Source organism: Agelaius phoeniceus, chromosome Z, assembly GCF_051311805.1.
Source record: "Agelaius phoeniceus isolate bAgePho1 chromosome Z, bAgePho1.hap1, whole genome shotgun sequence".
Taxonomy (NCBI): domain Eukaryota; kingdom Metazoa; phylum Chordata; class Aves; order Passeriformes; family Icteridae; genus Agelaius; species Agelaius phoeniceus.
In genome coordinates this window covers 71,694,428-71,713,139 of record NC_135303.1, presented here as the reverse complement: position 1 = coordinate 71,713,139, position 18,712 = coordinate 71,694,428, and the positions used below count along the sequence as shown (strand labels likewise).

The following is an 18,712-nucleotide window of genomic DNA, read 5'->3' as shown; positions in this document are numbered from 1 at the left end:
AGCTGTGTTAGGGGTTAGAGTGGGTGTGCCAGCATTGCTAATTCCAGTCTATACCAGGACTACATTACAACTGGCTAAAATGTTGAAGGGAACCCCCGTGCTTGCTTCAGAATGGGAGTACAGCCCCAGCATAAGGCAGGCTGGCACTGCAGGTGAGACCTGGCACAACAAGAGTAGAAAGAGGTAGAGAATAAGGAGTTTACATAAAGTCTCAGACAGTCTTTTGAGAAAGAATAAACTTTTTGGCTTTTCCTGAGTTTGTGAACCCACTGAGTACAGGTAATCAGGGATATGTGGAGCAAACCTCTCAGTGAACCTCCCACTTGATGTTTCTGCTGGACATTTTACTTTAAAGACCTGTTGTCTGGGAAAGCACACAGCCAGTCCCTGCAACAGGGAGTAAACTAAAACCTAAAGTTTAGAAGTGCAAAGCATAAATATTTATTCAATGTGGTTTTATACAAGGGACTTCTACCCTTCAGGCATTCAGGGGCAGCATGATTTGACTAATCACTGGCACCCACACCATCATTACTAATCCTGATAAAACTTTGCAAAGCAGCTGTATTTCTGCAGCAGTCTTGCTGCTCATCTGTTGATCCAGACATCCTTTAAGTCAGTCTTGAGACAGCTACTTATCTGTGATGCTGCTATGGTTTCAAAGGTGTTTTAGAGGCCCTAGGATGCTGGTCTTACCTTGGCTGTCCAGGGCCATGTTTTATCCTTCATGGACAGCTCTAAGTTTCCAAGAAGCAATGTCCTTATTTCCAGGGCTGGGCAGTCCTTTAGTCTGTTTTACTTAAGCATGAACAATACCAAAGTCTCCAGTAAAATTCCAGTGCCTCATTACATTGTACAGTATGCTGTGAACTAATACAAGTAAACAAGGTTAATACACTTTCATGTATAAAGACTGATTAATGTAATAGGAAAGTGAATTTTCCTAACAGGGTTCATTGTCTTAATCAGACCACAAGCAAAAGAAATCCCAAAGAAGGATACTGTGAGTACAAATAATACTTGTAACGCACTACAGGAAGTGCTGACTTTTACCATAGTCTGGTGCAGGAAATACTCTTATATTTGTTTATTTCATGGTCAGTGCCTTTTCTCCATTTACATTACCATTCAACACAGTGTAAATTTCAGCTTTTCTTTCTCCATCAGGTTAAAAAAAAAAGGAGATCTTAATTTAAATAAAATAGTAAAACCAGGTTTCTGCTTTTATTAATTCTTCTTGTGTTAATTCTGGCTCTATTTCAGCAAAATCTTGCAAAGAGAAGTAGGTACATTTCACACTGGTACAGTTGTAATTTCCAACTTATGTATAATGAACTTTAAAAGTTCATTATACTTTCATCTTAGTACAGAAATGTCCTAAAAAGCACTTGTATACACATCTAAATAGATAAGTCCTCTAAATATGAATGTGCTTTATTGTAGCTGTTCCACCATTTTGTCATAATTATTTGAATCTGTGTTGGACCTAGAGCTATGTAAAATGGGTAGAGTAATTTTTAAAGACTGGCTCATTTCTTCAAATTTACTGAGCAGGTTTTTCTTTGGAATTGCTTGGCAATTGCTGTTCTGAGCTACTGAGCAAATCCTAATTTAAGTTTTGTCCTGGTTGGAAATACAAACCAGACTTTTCTAAATTAGTGTCTGTAGTTTAGACATAACAGACCTTCCTTCCCCAGCTGTTCTGCTTTGCTGTAGCACAGGTTCTTACCCCCTTCCTGTTGTCTGTTCCACAGGTAGCTCGTTGCTGCTTTTGCTGTGCACCTGATGGAGACGGTAATTATGTTTTCTCTGCACAATTTACCATATTTGTGGCTTGTGGACCAAAGCCACAAGGAGAGTAAGGACACAGCTGTGGATGGAGAGCTGCTCGTACCCTCATTCAATAGAGTACTGAATGCAAACTGAAGCAGATGAAGTGCTCCAAGTTAGGCTACAGAGGGAAAGAAGCAAGAGATGTCACAACACCATTTCAAAATTACTCAGACTACTAGGCTAGTTAATAATTCTTTAAAGTACTTTTCATTCCTGCAACATACAAAGTTGGACTTCTGGCTCAGCAGCTCTGCAGGGACTGCAGTTGAGGAGTGAGATAGGAAGGGAGTGTCCTATTTGCAGACCTGGTACAATCAGGTTTATCAGCTTGGACTTGCCAGAAAAATATTGCACAGGTAGAGCAATTTAAGTGCTCTCAATGGTCAAAATCTACTCAGTAAACCAGGAAGCTGTTACAAGGCAGAATTTCAGTTTTAGTCCAGTTTTTCACGCAGGGTTTAGGCCCATGCCCTGTGGATGAGAAAATGTTCAAGTGTTACTCTGTGTCAGTCACACTTTCCCAAATCACACTGTTGATGTTTTGCTGTGTTCTCTGTGAAGCCAGCTGCTGTTTTCAGTTCTCATTAAATTTGCAACACTTTCTTGTTCCTGTCTCTTACAGCTGATGCTGAAGAGCATGTTGAGAAAAGGGGAGGCCAGACTGTGGTTTATGATGAGAAGAAGGGCACAGTGTACAGTTATGCCTACTTCCACTTTGTTTTCTTCCTGGCTTCTCTCTATGTGATGATGACAGTAACTCATTGGTTCCAGTAAGTGTATTTCTTTAACGTGTTTCTTTAATGCCAACAAATTAACATCTCTCTGTGCTGAGAGGGAAGATGTGAAGGGGAAGTTCTGCTGTGTGGGTGTGTGGGTGTTTCCAATCCTTGTGGTAGAAGTTTGAAGAGACATTACAAGTCTTTCTTGGGAATTCTTGAGCAAGATCTTGCTCTATAAAGGGCTGCTCTCCCTTGCTTCATCCATGGTTTAACTAGTTAAAGTCTTTTGTGTCATTATGTATTTTTTTTTCCCTTAACAGTTATGAAAGTGCTCAGATTGAAAAATTCTTCACTGGAACCTGGTCTATCTTCTGGATTAAGATGGTCTCCTGTTGGGTTTGTGTCTGTCTGTACTTATGGACTCTTATTGCTCCACTCTGTTGCCCAACCAGAGAGTTCTCAGTGTGAACTCTAAAGGTCATTTAAAGTTTTTCTCTTTTTGGTTTTTTTTTCTCTTTTTTTTTTTTGGAATGAGGAAACACCAATTACCCACTTATCATAATGTAACAGTTATTACCTTTTTAGTCAGACTAAACAAATGATTGAAGACTTTTTTTACCATTTTTTATTATCATGAACAAGCATTGCCTAAGGGAACAAATCTGTTTTGAAACTTTACAATGCTTATGTGTGGTGTGTAGAATACACAGTTGTTGCATAAACTGGAATAAGTGAAGTACTCTTCAAATAACTGGCAATCTTTCTCTGGCTTCATTGACAAGAAAAGAAATACTCATGGTGCAGATGGTATCTTCTTACTTCCCAGGAGTGTTTGGTATCTTCCAGCAAATATGCATTAATTCCTTTTTATACTCTTTCATTAACTGTTTCTTTTACAGTTTGCAGTGATTTGGACTGCTGTTTTGTACAGCATATAATTCTTGTAAGTAGTATCCAGATAATTTTTTTTCCAAAACCATATCTAAAAACTTCTGTAGAAATAAGAGAATATATAAAATTTGACTGCCAAAGCATCTACTAAAAATTGTTTATCTAAGTATTAAATATATTAAGTTATTTTATACCTAGATTGAGAAAGGAATGTACCAATGATAGTAAAGTATTTATTCTATTATTACTTTAAAGACACTTCGATATTTTATGCAATTCAGATTTAGCCCAATTAATAACTGAAGGGGAGTTCTACACACAAATTCTCAAACTGAATTTTGTCCAATTTTGCTTTGCCAGGTCACAAAAAGTTGAGTGTACTGCATGGGGATGTAAGATAAGGTACATTCTTTATTTACATCGTTTGCTGTTGAGAAAATGATAGTTAGGGAGCACTGCCTGTTGCTGTTAAATTTAAAAGTGGGGTGCTCATTTACTTCTCTGCCCTGCTGTTTCCAACTTGTCTCTAAAGGTCTCCCAAGTCTTCAGTTATGTTTCCATGACTAGTTTTATAATATTTTAGATGCATTGATGGTCAGAAAAGGACTATAGTGTGTCATCATCTTTTCTGCTTGTGTGTTTGTTGGAAAGTATTTCTTCTAACTGCTATATTTTTATACTCCTCTGTTGGTACTACTTTTGCTGTCGGGATGGGAGCCAGCCAATGTATTAATGGAGACAGAAATACTCTTGTAGATCTTCTATTCCAAACACTGGAGTAAGCAGTCAGAAAAGCAAAACCAGAAGACACAAATGCAACAAGCAGCTGCCTTAACAGAAATGACTTGACGATATTAAACACTACCTTGTCACCTTTTTTTAAATTAATTTAAGCAGATGATTTGGTGGTAAAACAACAGCTCAAATGCCTTGAATGCTGAAAAAGGTTGAACCCCCATATTTATCTGCATTCTGGTGGGATGAATTTATGACTTGAGCTAGTCCTGGTGGTTTTTGTCTTCTCTCACCCAACATGAATATTCACACACATGTACAGTGTAAAATATAAACCAATTAGCAGCTCTCCTTTTTAAAAAAAATATGATTGAGCCTTAAATCTTCATCCACTGCTTTCTGCAAGTCAAAGAAAAGCACAACCTGGATGCCAGTGGGTTGGCCGAAAGATTTGCATGCCTTAGTTGTTCTGTTGTAATAACTAATGGCTAATGCCCACCTGGTGAGTAATCTTAACATATTGGTTCTTGATTCTCGTCTTGTTTTCATTGCCATTTTTAGCTGCCTTGTTGTTATGGTATCCCAGGGCTTCTGTCCTGTTTGGAGCTTCTAGGGATGTGATCTTCCCCACCCTGTGCACTCTTACCTGAAACAAAATCTTCAGGCCTGCAGTCCTGTCTACTTATGCCACCTATCCCAGTGATTAGAGCCTCAAAATACATGTCCTGAGATCTGAGGGAAGGAGGAGCCTGTCCAGCAGTGACTGCCTTGGTGTTCTTATTTGCACCAAGAATTAAAAATAGCAATTGAAGCTGGGCTTTGACACTGAGTTAGAAGAGCAACAAATAGCTCTGGACAGGGAGGCAGGTTTTCCTCTTTCCCTTTGCTTCTGTGGGGAGGTTCTGATCCTGCCAAGAGCACTGCTAGCAAGAACATTTCTGCCTGCATTTAGAGTCTTGCTACACAGATACTTCTGCAGCTGAAGTAGGCCTTTATTAATGCTTTTTCAATCCAGAAGCATTTATTTGTCCAATCTCTAAAGATGAGAGCTTGTAGGCTGTGCAGTGATGACTGATAGTTGTCCCAGCTAACTCACAGCAGCAATTCTGACAAACAGTTTGATCCAGTGCTGTAGTTGTGTGCTACAACTGAAATAGTCCAGGCTCATGCCTTGCCTGATCCTAAGAGGCATGCAAGATTTGCCTTCTAGTGCCACAGATGATGTACTATGAGAAACCAAGCTTGGTTGGGGTTTGTTTTTTTGCTTGTTTGTTTGGGGGTTTTGTTTGGAATTTTTTTAAAATAAATTAGTCATGGTTTTTGTAACAGAACAATCAGGGAAAGGAGCTTTATGGAGGGAGGCACACATTATGCCAAGTTACAGGCTGCAAAACGTTTCTGTTGTCTGGCTCTCGGGCATCCCAGTCACAACTGTGGATGATCTTAATACTGATCTTGGTCCTTGGATGCTCTTGTTTACAGAAACACTTATTTTATCTAGTATTTGCATCAGGGCTTTCTGCACCTCCTTATGCTGGTGTTTAGGGAAATAGCACAGAAGAAGCAAGGCTGTAAAAAGAAAGTCCACAGTGAGGCATGGGTCCATTCTTCTTACACAGCACTCACCTCACTGAGCTGCTCCTTCATCCTTCCCTACTACTAACTATTGACCTTAAACGTGTAGATCTGCAGGTGTACACAGAGTGGGAATAGGGCAGTGCCTGTTTACACAGTTTTGCCTACTTTGAGCAAATGCTTGGGGGGGGAACCCCCAAAAATAAATAACTTTGAGGGCCTGTGTGTCCATGGTGCCCCAGATCCAGCTGTGGACTTCCAGGCCTTTCTAAGGAATCAGTAACTAGTAGCACTTGGGTGTGCAAAGACTCTAGTTCCTCATCAACACAAGGCTTCCTGCTGGCCAGGCAAATGTTACAGCCTTAATGTTTGCTGTAAAATCTGTACTGTGAACTTCCATGTGCAACTACATAATAAAATCCTCGGCTCAGGTCAAGGAATCAAATTCCCAGCCCATAGATTCCAAACAGTTAATGCAAATGGGCTTAAAAAAAAAACCAACTTGTTAAGAAGTGCCTTCATACCTACTGCTGTGATAACTATTAATTCAGGTGGCACTAGAACTGGAAAACCTGGACTGAGCCTGTGACTGGGTGGTGCTGCCTTGTAGCTCACGCCAGTGTGTACAAGGCACAATCAGACCTGGAGTGCACATGGAAGACCAAACAATCTGTGCTTGACAAACCTTTGGGGATAAGACTGCTTCAGGTGTTACTGTGCAGTGGAAAATTAAATGGGAAAACTCACAAGTAGCCTGATGCTTTTGTAAATAAATAATTTTTTTACATTTAAGCTGTAAACAGTTAACTTTCTCTCCCCATACCTGAAAGTGCAGGTAACTGTCTGCTGAGGCAGTTCACGGCACAGTGTCTATCCTGCCTTGTACCATGTTTGTTCATTGAATTTGTTCCCAGACGTAAGCAGTGCAGCACTTCCAGCTCCTAGTGGATTTGGGCTGTGAGAAAGCTTACAAAGACAGCAAGACCAGAGAACATGTCCTGTACTAAATTTCCTCTATTTAAATTTGAACTAATGCTATCTTTAATAGACTTTTGAGGAACAGACAGTGTTGACAGAAGTCCTGCTGGGAAGGTGAAACAATTTTATTGGCTTTTTTCTGCTTTGTCAAATTTGCCATCATAAAGTCTACATGGGACTTCACTGCTGCACTGTCATCTGAGACTGGAACAATTTTACTTTTCTTTGTGAAGGCAACCAAGAGCCACAGTCACAACCAGTTCTTGTTTGGGGTAAAATAAGTGGGACAGACTCGGAGAGCAAGTGTCTGAATCCAAGTAACTGGACTAACAAATGAGATGGTAAAACTTTACTAGGCATGTGCGGAAAGCAGATGGGTATGCTCATTTGCTGTTGGCCACATAGTTCCTCAAAGTGTGCGGACAGCCCTTGCAGCTGAGCTCCACTGCAGTCGCACATTAAAGGTATTGCATGTTTGTGATACTCTCAGCTTTCTCCTTCCAGCATTTCCATGAGGTTCAAACAGCTTCTACATGCCCAGCTAATGTGGTAAATCCTGCCTGGGTTGGGCTGCTTTCCTCTGAAATGCAGAATTCAGTGTTGCTTCTATATGTGTAGTCCAGAGAGAGGGATTATCCCCTCACAGAATCATAAACACTGCATGTCTATTTATTTATTTATTTTGTGTTTTAGCACCTTTTTACAAGTCTATAAGTGCTTTGAGATTATAAATTACGCATGTGTAATAGCTTTGTCAGCTACTGCTGCAGCCATTTCTGGACTAGAACATTGCTGTTAATGAAGCAACCATTGCACTTGTGAAAAAGCTGGTTTTTAACAGTTCTTTGGCTTTGAATGATGGCGTGAGTAAAATTTGGATACTTAAGATAGTGCTGCTTCAACTTTGGCTAGCAGCCCACAGTATCCCATGGGCATCTCTGAACAGATCAGCAACAGAGTAATCCACTGACTGTTTTTAAACTGCACTGTAAAGATTTTATAAACTACTAGGCTTTTCTCCTAAGTTGATGAAGCAAAATACCACAAGACCATACCCTTGTGGCTAGATGAGTTGAGATTATCTACAGCTAAAATTTTGCTCTCATTTTCCTTCTGGGCTTTAGAAGCAATGTCTTTCACTTGGAGGCTGTATCTCCTTGTTTTACTTGACTTTTTCTTCTTGGATATGTTTTTTAAAGGCACTGTTAACCTCCTTCATTCCCAGACAACCTGCTGCCTATCAAATGGGATGTCTTTGGTGCTAGAAACTAGCAAAGACCTCTTTACCAAGTCTTACTGATCCTTTCCTTTTCATAGCAGGACAGCCTGCAGCATTGAAGCAGAGTCAAGGATCATAGTTTATTACATGGATCAGTTTTTCTCTGTGACAACTGCTTCTTTGTTTTCTGAAGTGGCCTATGAGTTCTTGTGGGAGGGAAACACATAATGAACACCCTGACATTTTACTTGTGTTTTCAGTTTTGTAAACAGTAGTTAAAATTCAGTGTTTCACATGACTGTACAAGTGAATGCCAGGGGTCAAGTGCTTAGAAAGCTTTAGCCTTTTTACTCAGAATGGGGATACATAGCTTGGGAACTGGTGTTTCTCTGCATTTTCTACATCCTCATGGCAGAGTGCCCAAGTGCCTAGGATGGGGATGTAGACATGCTGTACAGAGTTTGAAGCAGCAACTTTGAGAGACTGGCATGATGACTGCTTTCTAATGCCCAAGGAAATTCTGTAGGTTTCAAGTAGCCCTTAAATCCCATTTGTTCAGGGGTTTTTATCAAATCTGGATTTGATTCTTTCCTCACCTGTTCAATAATGTTGTTTTTAAAAAGTTAGAATTTATATCAGATATAAGCCACGTTGGCTTCCCCACTGCCTGCCAGTCCCTGATAGTTCCCAGTGTGTAGCATACAGACATTTTCACAGACTTGTTCAGAGCCACATTCGTCAGTTTTGAAACCACTCCAGCAGCCCAAAGCTTCCAGGGCTTTTGCTCACCAGAGCTGCAGGGTGCAGCACTGCAGCCATGCTTTTGCCAAAGAAGCCTCAGCGTGAAGCCAAGAAGAAAGTGCAAAGCCAAGAATTTTGCAAAACTAAGGGGAAGTAATGGATCACTGGACATAGCATAGCTTTAGTTTTCATCTTGCCGATACAAGTCCAGGTGCTTAGATGTCCTTTGGACATCCATGCAAACTTAAAGTGCGGAGAATTAACTTCCAGATGAAATCATTCTACTTGTAATATACAAGCTGGGAAAAGATTTACTGAGAACATATGGGTTCAGTGTCTGCTTTTTGTTCACCACTGATGCGTGGTGTTCAGTCTCATATATGCCGTGTTCAAAAACTGGATGCAAAATAGTTGTCAAAATGTAAACACATTTTCTTAATGGTGAGGGGATTTTAATTAGTCTTTTTCAAGGTTCTTAATATCTCAAGGGAACTTTTTGGTGTGTATGTGTGGTTTTATTTTATTAAGCTGTAGCCCAGTGAAGTGGAATTTTGCTAGTTTATTTAACTTTTTTGCAAGTGTTGTGGTCTTTAGCAACTGTAACAGTTTGACTTTTAAGGATTGGTAAAGATTCCAGAATTGTAAGATCTTGCTTGTAAAATAGTCAACAGCTTTGCCTTTTTAGCATGTTAATGGTTTTTATGGACACTTCCTTTTGTATACTGAGTGAATGTATTGTTTTAGATTTAATGTTTAATGGACCAATAAAATTTTTCTTACATTTGAAATGAATTGTTGTGATACATTAAATTTTCAAAGTCAGTTCATTCTAGAAGAAACTTATAAAATAATCTAAATAAAAGAGTTATGCAGTTACTGAGCCAGTAAAAGTAAATTGGTTGATCTTTTATTTTCACTAAATTTCAGTGTTGTTTAACAAAAAAATGCTGCTCTGTGGAGTATTAGAGGCCTTCAATGTCCATGTTGTTTCTGTATTTCTCTGATGTGTGGTACTGGATGACGGCAGATTGCACAGATCTGTCTGTGGCATCTGTTCTGTACCATCCAGCTCCCTGAGATGTGTGAGATACCTTTGCAATGCAGACAAAAGATCTTCAAGGCTGATGTATCACTGAAGCACTGTGCAGCTTTTTGAGATGCAGATCTCTGGAGCTCTGGTGCATGGAGCTGGGAGGGTGTGTGTTTGGGCCGAAGAGGAAGGCAGAGACAGGTTTCAAGGACTGGCACAGTCAAGTGCCTGTGCTCCATAGCCTCCTGCCAGCCTGCCCACCACTGCCCTCACCCAGCATCCTGGCAGGATGTTCCTTCCACACGATTCCAGCCAGATGGTCTTCAGGAAACAGAAGCACTTGAAATGTATTTGCCATGGTGTTTGGAGCACACAGGAAAGAGTTAACCTTTGTTGAGAGGGTTGATCCTGGTGCAGAAGCTGCAGGATTCTGAACTCCAAAGTAGTTACAGCTGCTGCTCCAGCTGAGTGCAGCCCTGCTGTGCAGGCGGTGGGGTCAAGAGTGAGCTACATGTTCAGTTTTAAAGATGTGGGATTGCAGCATCTTCACCTACCAGAGGCCACACATGGAGATATGTCTGCATTGCACAACAGTCCAGAAAGGAGTTGTGGTGCTAGAGAAGCTTGTTTAAACACTTCTAAATAGGGACTGCACAATCTCTGATGAGAATGTTAGAGGCAGAAGGTTTCCCAAGCCCAGACTGTGATCTTGGGACAAATGTTTGCTACAGCTGGCTTCACTCTTGAGCTTACAGGCTGCCCAGCAGTTGGTGTATCCATGTAACAGACACAGTAAGCTCCAGCATCCCATCGTAAGGTCCCAAAAGCACCTTCTGAAATGAAAGTTCTGGCTGTCTGACTTGTGACTTTTATCTGTGGCTGCCAGCACTGCAAGCCCGAAGGTTTTCTGTCAGGGATGGTTCAAGGCTCACAGCTTCACACAGTTACCTTTGACAACAGCTTGAGAGCCAGAGCCTGTATCTCCTTCCAGCCTCCAGTGCCCATGGACTGGAAGAGAGCCCTGAAACAGGCAAGCTCCATGGCGGTAAGCCAGCTGATAAGGCAAAGGGCCAGCCTTTGCAGCAGGAAAAGAGAGGGGCTGAGCAGAGCAAGGGTTTGAAGGCCAAGTGCAGTCATGTTTTCTGATGGAGCTGCTGCCCATGCTGCAGACACGTCAGGGTGGGCCAGGCCTGTTGCCTCCACTGCGAGGAGACCACTTGTGCAAAATGTGAGCACTGCAGGCCCCACGTGTTCTGCAGTGGTTGCATGGGTGAGCGTAGTGACTGCCTTCTGCCCAGGCTGTGCCCACACCATTCAGAGAAGATTTCTGCCTGGAGAAGGGGCTGTTTTTGGTGAAATGCAAATGTTTTATAAGGAAGATGTAAATTTGTTTTACAGTGTGTGTTCTTCTTCATAAATGAACAATACTGCCGTTACAGCCCATGCTCAGCTAGAAAAACACATTTTTTGTCATCTATTAAGCATCATTTGACAATGCCCTCTGTGTTGCTCCAGAGTAAAGACCCTTTCAGTTCTCAGACATCTGGTGAGTGGTTGGGTTTAGTGATGCCAAGGGGAAAGGAGGACTGAAGCTGGAGGACCTTTCATCATGAAGCACTGAACCAAATTAATGCTTTGGCATTGTGCTTTTTGTAGTGGGACTCTGGGATCCTCATGGGACAGTTCCTAGGGCCACCCTGCTTCCAGAAACTTTGGCAATGTTGAAGGAGCTCATGGCAAAGCCTCTGAAAGCTTGTAATATCCTTAAGGGTATTTTTATTGTACTGAGAACAAGAAATGTGTTTTTGTTGTTTGGTGCTCTCACCTGATAATTTAACTCAGCATTCCCCCTGTATCCTATTGCTGGGAAAGAGCTAGGACTGTTCATTTTCCCAGGGTTACTTCTGATTTTAAAACTCTCACTATATTCCTTCCCCCTCCCTCCAGACTGACGTGCCATTTCCAACTGTACTTTTTAAAGTCATTATCCTACAGTTATTTTAAAAGTATATAGTTATTTTTAAAGTAATTATCCTATCTATTCAACAGTCCTTGGAGCTTGTCCTCTCTCCCTTCCTAGCCCCATTTTGAAAGACAATGTAGTAAAAATGCACATTGTATTAACACCTTTCTTTCAAATTAGAGAGTGCATTGTGATACAGTTTCATTTGGCTGTTTTCAGTCCTTTCCTAATGGTTACTAGTGCTTAATGCAATGTTTTGGTGTTTTAGTTTGGTGACTTCTTTGCATAATATTGCACTACCTCCCTAGAGAGCTTGGTTCTGGTGACAGGTCAGGCTTTGTGTATGTGAAAGTTAGGATTGTTTTATCTAGGTGATTCTGTATTCCTTTTGTTTGTTTTAGTCACATGCAGTCATAAGATGTGACTGCAATGCTCTGCTGTCGGCTTTTTTGCTTTTCCACGATGTAGTGGTGTGACTCACAATTTTTGGAAGTGGGAGGTCCAATACTTCCTTAATAGGAAGTCTGCCAAAAGTAACAGTCTCCCAAGGCCTTAAAATGTCCTAAAGGAGATATAACCTATTCCTAGGAGGACTGGAAAGGTACTACATGTCTCGGCCAAACAGCTCCAAACCACTTCATTACCAGATGCAACCTGTTGTTTATAACACATTCAAGGTGGAGAAAACTCCACTTTCTTCCCTACCCTGTTTAATAATACTGAATCCAAAAAAGCAATAGATACGAACTTTTCTTGAGTGTATTTTACGCAATTTGTTACTCCATTTACATGCTGCTCTTTAGATTTTAGGGCAAATTTGAAAAGACATGAGGCCCAAGTATATTTTGTCTCCTTTTTATTTTCACTTTTTTACAAAAAAAAAGTCTGACATAGTCACATCAATGAGAACAAAGCTGCGGTGTGCATTCTGACAACAAAAATCATATAAGGATTTAAAATATATTGTTTTACTGTTTGCAATAGCAATGTTAGTTTGCTTTTACTTTTTAAATATCCCCAACACCAAATTGCTGCGCTTGAAATTCTTGAAAGTCCTCTGGGATGGTGTCTGAAAACAGGAAAATATGCAAAAGTTTAGTCTCTTCTGACAAAATTAAGGAGCACTTAAATTACTCACCTAGTCTCTTTTTAGGTAACATGCTTCTCTTTTGTTTCCACATTAATAATGAATAGGGAATATTTTCAATTTTATCTGTATACCACTGAGAAAGAGGCTAACAAGACAGTGAGTGCTACAGTCCACAAAAGAGTACTGTCAATCTCAAATTACATATCTCTGAAGACTTTGTGGCTAGCACTCTTAAATTTTTATCAATAAACACTGACCAGAAAGGCAGGAGATGTGCTTGTCTTGCTCTGCATGCCAGACACATTTGTAGCATCAGCATCTCTATTTCTCATATATCCTAATTCAACTTGGATGTGATGGTTTCCCAGGCCACAAGAAGGGACAAAAAGCATTAACCCCAGGACCAACATCAACTGGCATAAAGACTTGAGACTTTGACAAGGGAGCTGGAGATGGATCAATGTCATAAGAGCAGCTACAGATCTATTTGAAGCGTTATTTGCAGTCTGCCTTTGCCAGATCCCAAAACATTTTATCTGGAGAGCAACAGAGCAACCACAGAGTTAAAGCTGCAGCCAGCAGTGGAGCCACAGCGACAAAGCTCAATTGCATGACCTCAACTTCACTCTGATTATTTCCACCCTGATGCAGGAGAGGTAGCTCTAAACTCAAAAAAAGAACATGTATATAAACACATGTATATAAACACACTTGAAAGGAATTTCAAGCATTTTCTGCTTAATGTAGGAACTTCTCTGATATGAGAACAGAGATACTGTGGGACTTCAGAGTTCTTTTGAGTGGGTTTCATTGTATGTAGCTCTTGCAGCAATGCCACATGCCTGCTCACTGCCATGTAAGCGTGACACAGTGGCAGCTTTGATACATGCTTTCTGGGAAACTACAATACAGTTGAAAATACTTACCAAGAAACTTTTATTTGTACGCACTAGTGTCTAGAAGTTCCCTGTTTAACTGTGACCTCCAAGAGCCAGCCTAAGTGTACTAAGTGTCCAAGTACCAGAGTCCATCAGCATAACATGCCACAGAGTGGCCATGTCCCCTGCAGTCCTGGACTGGGCTTCTCAGGTCCACGGAAAGAAGACAAGGAAACTATTCCAACTTGGCTGGTAGATTATTTTCCAAAGACGGGGTATGGATGATGAGAGGAAGAGGGGCAGCCCTTTCAGCCCTAGTTCAAGTTACCTGAACTGCTGCTGGGACAGAAATACTCTGAAATGATCAGACTCTATGTGAGTGATGAAAGTTTGAGTTATTTTGTATAGTGGATGATCAGGACTAAGCTAAAAGGCTCTTGCCCCGAGAGAACTGAGCCAGCACACTCCCACAAAAGCAAGAGCATTCCTACATGGGAGGAGAGGCATCTTATGACCTTGTCCCCCCCTCCCCTCACAGGACCAGCCAGCAAGTACACAAGTGACAGTGATGCCTGATGCCTGAGCTCACTTACTCTCCAGGTGTATTTCACCTTGTATTCAAAGCTCAAGGCATCTTCATACATTATGGCATCACTGTGTTTATTGTGTGTGTACAGCTCTCAGTCGGTTGGTTTTATGTAACATTCCTAATTCTCTGATGACAGCTGTGCCCCTCAGATGGCACATTCTCTGTAGCAGAGTGACTGCTCTGGGAGGAGCAGCTGTGAGGTGTTAGGTCCTGTCTGGCTGGGCTGCAGTGTGCTGCTGGTGTCAGGGGAGGCATTTCACAGCTGTGAATAACTTGTAGAAGAAGGGCAAAGGAAAGAATGCTAAATGGCTTAATGCAACAGCCTTGCTACTGGTTCTTCATTGTCACTTGCTAGTTGTTAGCTAAAATGGCCTAAGAGCAACATTACCATTGCAGCGATATTTCAGGTTGGACCAAATAATGTTTTCCTGAGAGAAGCAGAAAACTCCAAGCCGTCCTCCACGCATCGTGGTGTCTATAGTTACACCAGAGTCTGCCACTAGCTCAGAGCCTTCATAAAATCTTGCCCTTAATGAAAGCAAACAGAAGCTCTATTAGGTCATTTCTAAGGCTGCAACATTCCTGAAAGTAATGTTGTTATCCTTGGAGACTCTATTCTTGGACATGCTATCCCTCCCATCCAGCCCAGGGGGAAGAAAGAGTTAAGGTAGCTCTTGTGTAGAGTGGGAACTGGAGCAATGCTGAATGCTGGCAAGAGCCAGACAAGGGAGGGTTTTTTGAGGGGTTTCTACATTACCTAAAAAAACTTTGGAATGTTTTTTTTTCCTGTAGTCAGTCCAGCTGAGCGCTTTAGCTCTTGAAATTTTCCACAGTCAATAGTGATAGGGGAACCAGACTAGACCAGTTGAAGAAGGCTAGATGGATATTGTCTTGCATAGTTTGAAGTTGGAAGCTGAACTTTTTTTTTTTGTAATATGAAAAGTTTCAAACAAACCATTGGGATCTTAAACTTGTCTGTGAGATTTCTTTAAAAATGTGGATATGATTAACTCCAGGAACTGTTTTGCTGATCTAGCACCTTCTTGTTAGGAAATGCATCAGCAAATTCCCAAACAGCCCTGTGAAAGCTGCCCCCACCAGTTTCCCAGTGTGCTCTGTACTGAGGGCTCGAGCAGGACCACAGTGGAGCCAGCTGGGCTTTAGTTGCAGCACTGCCCACATCAAGTCCTCAGCCTATGGGATACAGGGTAAGTGACCTAGAGGACGATGAGCCTGGAGGGCCCTGTTCTGGATGAGGATACTGCTGATACATTTCTGCATACAAGAAAAGAGCAAACAGTGAAAGGAATGAAAGTTCCTGTGACTTTTCATAAAATAAGGAAAAAAGCCCAAATCCTGGTATGTTTCTGATTTTATTTACTCATTTTCTGAGTCAGTCCAAGAGTATCTGTACAATGAATAGAATTTGTAGTCTTGCAGATTTCCATGGGAGAGGCTGGCTCAAGTGACTTCCTTGAAGCCTCGGAAGACCTTTGCTAGACACACAGTGGTCTGTGGCATCTGCCCTAACCAGAGCACAGCACGAGGAGACAGAGAGCTGACAGAGGCTCGCTTCAGGCCTGGCTGCCTTTAGTTTTAAAGGGTTCTGTGACACAGACTGTGCTACCTTTCCCAGGTACAGGGAGCATTACTTAGGCTGGCCGGAGAGACTGCAGCCATAGGAGAAGTTTGCTCATGCAGCAGCTTCACTCACATCTTGGTCTAAATGTAAGTTGCCACTTGAGATCAATTCGCTACTGCCCTGTGGCTGGGGCACAATAATTGATGGTACAAATGTTCCTAATCCATTTTAGTGTAAAAGTCAATCATGCTCACTGCAATTGCCACTGAAGATGATGTTCTGCACTAGAAAAGTGGAATAATTACACCATCAAGTTACTGCATCTCAACTGCAGGGTGGTGATTTTCCTGAAGAAAAGCTGACTTACCCATATTTCTGTTCTATTTTAGGGTTGAAAGACTTGAGCCCATCATGCCAGGGCAGTTAGTTTTTTGCATTTTAACATTGGCCTTGATGTAGAAATATAATTCCTGCTGATTTCTCTGCTGGATGTTGCAGAAAAAAATCACCTGAATGGTGATTTTTTAATATTATTAACTAATTTTTTCCCAAAAAACCCCAAAATAAGAATATAAAACACGCATTACAAAGCTTTTACAAACTTTCTGAGTAGTGTCAAATCTATCACATGAGGATAATAACTTGTTAGTTAGAATCACAGCTTCTAAGTGGACAACTTCTATTCTGTTATCCTAGAATACATAAATGAACTATCCCAATTCCAACAAAAAAATTCTAATATATCAAAATTAAGAAAATTTGAAATATATTGCTTTTCAGATCAGTGGCCAGCAGTAGCTTGGAAAACAAGGTATTAAAGCCAAAAAGAGCTCATCAGGATAAGGCACAGTTAAAAGAGACAGGTGGTCCATACAAAGAGGTTTAACTTGGAATTGTCTAGGAAAAGAGCTGCAGGCTGAATTCCAGAAGTCTAATTTGTTATTAGGCTTCATCAGTAAAAAGCCCAGACATAATACAAAATCTCATGTTATCATCTGAGTCAGGTGTTGAGAAATTACAGTATCTGTACTCACCTTATCAATCCTTTCCTCTCTTACCTGATATAACCAATCTGAGGTCTGTGCTGCAAGAACCAGCGATAGGAGACTTTGTCTTTCCACCCTACATTTCGGGGGTCCTTCCACAGCAGCCTGACCTGATCGTTGGTGTCCCCTGTGTGCCAGAGCGAGTTGCGGAGGTGCTCGCCTGGACCTGTCTTGGATTTCACAGCCTGCAAAAATACAATTTTCCAACACTGACCACAGAGAAAAGTCACTTTCAGAAGCCAAGTTTTTTTTTTTTTTTTTTTTTTAGTGAGGAGCAGGTCTGTAGAAGCATTCTCTCTACTACTAATAGGCCCCTAACTTCTGTTCCACAGCCACAGCCACTGCCTACATGGACAAAGCAACCAGCTGGGTACATGGACCAAAGGAAAACGAGGCAATCTGACCAGTCAGGATCAGAGCACAATCACTGCAGAGACTAAATGGTCCAGCTGATCAGAAAGGCAAGATTAAGTTCCTTAAAAACCAGTGCTCTTAAAAGGGCTGCGTGACAGCTGCCTGACTTAGCTATTTGGACAGCAGTTGCCAACAACAGAGAACAGCAGTCAGGCAGCAGAGCTGATGTGCAGTGCAGTGGCTTGGCTTATGCATGGCATGATGACCTAGCCCGTGGCCAGCACATGGCAGGATGGCACAGCCAGGCTGCAGGGAGCACTGTGTCCTTAGCCAGGAGCCACCACCAGTACCTTTAGCTGAATGCCGGGCTCTGCAACAGCTCGGAAGGGAGTCGCTTGCCAGTACGTCTGTTCCGTCTGTTTCCACATTACCACATAAAAGCTAGAGCTGTCTTGATAACCAAAAATAAAGCCAGCATAGTCGTCATCTGTCACTGTGTTCACGTGAAAAGTGCCCTCAAAGTCAACGCCGTTAAAAGCCGTGTAACCTGAGAGTACACACAAGTTAAAAACAATTCTGCAGAACACATCTTCATATTCAGCATTTTCTGCTGGAAAACTTGAATCTCAGAAGAGGCTACATACCAACAGCCAGACCAGGATCGCTGTTCATAGTCTGCACAATTTCCATCCCCTGTAAGGGTAAATTCAGGGTGGTTAGCATGTGTGGTAAGCTGGATTGGCTAAGCCTTTTCTGGTCTCCCTCTAGCACCTCCTTCATCCCTCTCTTTTGTTTGCTCACAACATATCTGTGACACTTGTAGCTCTGAACTAAAATCAGTGAGAACTATAATCAAATAGTAATGTTTCAGCTGCTTGCACAGCCTGAGTCGGGAATGATTTGTTAGCTTTTCTACTGCTGGTATTTTGATACTTTACATACTGGTATTTTGATACTTTCTTTCCCTATCACAGTCTTCTGGAAATCTGAATCTGGCCAAAACTGGGGTGCAGGGGAAGAGGGAAGAGGGTTGTGAGAGGAAGAGCGCTTTTCCTAGGCTTAGCTCATACAGTTGGATCACAGAGTTCAGGATTAAACTGACTGCCAGGACTGTGTTAAAGAAGATGTGTACATGCCAGCTGGCTTGGCAGAGACTTTTGCATTGGGAAAAAAAATGCATGTTCCCTGTGACTCATAACACATTAGCCTCCTGAAGGCTAAAATTTGTTAGTGTAAATAAGTTACTGGACTCCATCTAGGAGTACTGGAGTGCTCCGGGGTCCAGCACAGGGACATGGGCCTGTTGGAGCAAGTCCAGAGGGAGCCACAAAGATGATCAGGATGGAGCATCTATCTCCTATGAAGACAGGCTGAGAGAATTGGGGTTTCTCAGCCTGGAAAAGAGAAGGCTTTGGGGTGACTGAATTGTAGCCTTCCAGTACTTGAAGGGAGCCTACCAGAAAGATGGAGAAAGATCTTATTTTACCAA

General features: G+C 41.6%; 2 protein-coding genes across 2 annotated transcripts in view; one reads left to right on the top strand and one right to left on the bottom strand.

The window, feature by feature from the left end:
- Positions 1-9,479, top strand: part of SERINC5 (serine incorporator 5) — a 40,639-nt gene extending 31,160 nt beyond the window's left edge. Inside the window, exons 10-12 of the mRNA XM_054652765.2 lie at positions 1,755-1,794; positions 2,456-2,603; positions 2,873-9,479. Coding sequence (XP_054508740.2) covers positions 1,755-1,794; positions 2,456-2,603; positions 2,873-3,020 — 336 coding nt within the window. The 3' untranslated portion in view covers positions 3,021-9,479. The remainder of the gene's footprint in view (positions 1-1,754; positions 1,795-2,455; positions 2,604-2,872) is intronic.
- A 3,060-nt stretch (positions 9,480-12,539) lies between these two features.
- Positions 12,540-18,712, bottom strand: part of THBS4 (thrombospondin 4) — a 38,868-nt gene continuing 32,695 nt past the window's right edge. Inside the window, exons 18-22 of the mRNA XM_054651887.2 lie at positions 17,868-17,916; positions 17,574-17,770; positions 16,882-17,054; positions 14,630-14,769; positions 12,540-12,753 (exon numbers count right to left, since the gene is read on the bottom strand). Coding sequence (XP_054507862.1) covers positions 12,692-12,753; positions 14,630-14,769; positions 16,882-17,054; positions 17,574-17,770; positions 17,868-17,916 — 621 coding nt within the window. The 3' untranslated portion in view covers positions 12,540-12,691. The remainder of the gene's footprint in view (positions 12,754-14,629; positions 14,770-16,881; positions 17,055-17,573; positions 17,771-17,867; positions 17,917-18,712) is intronic.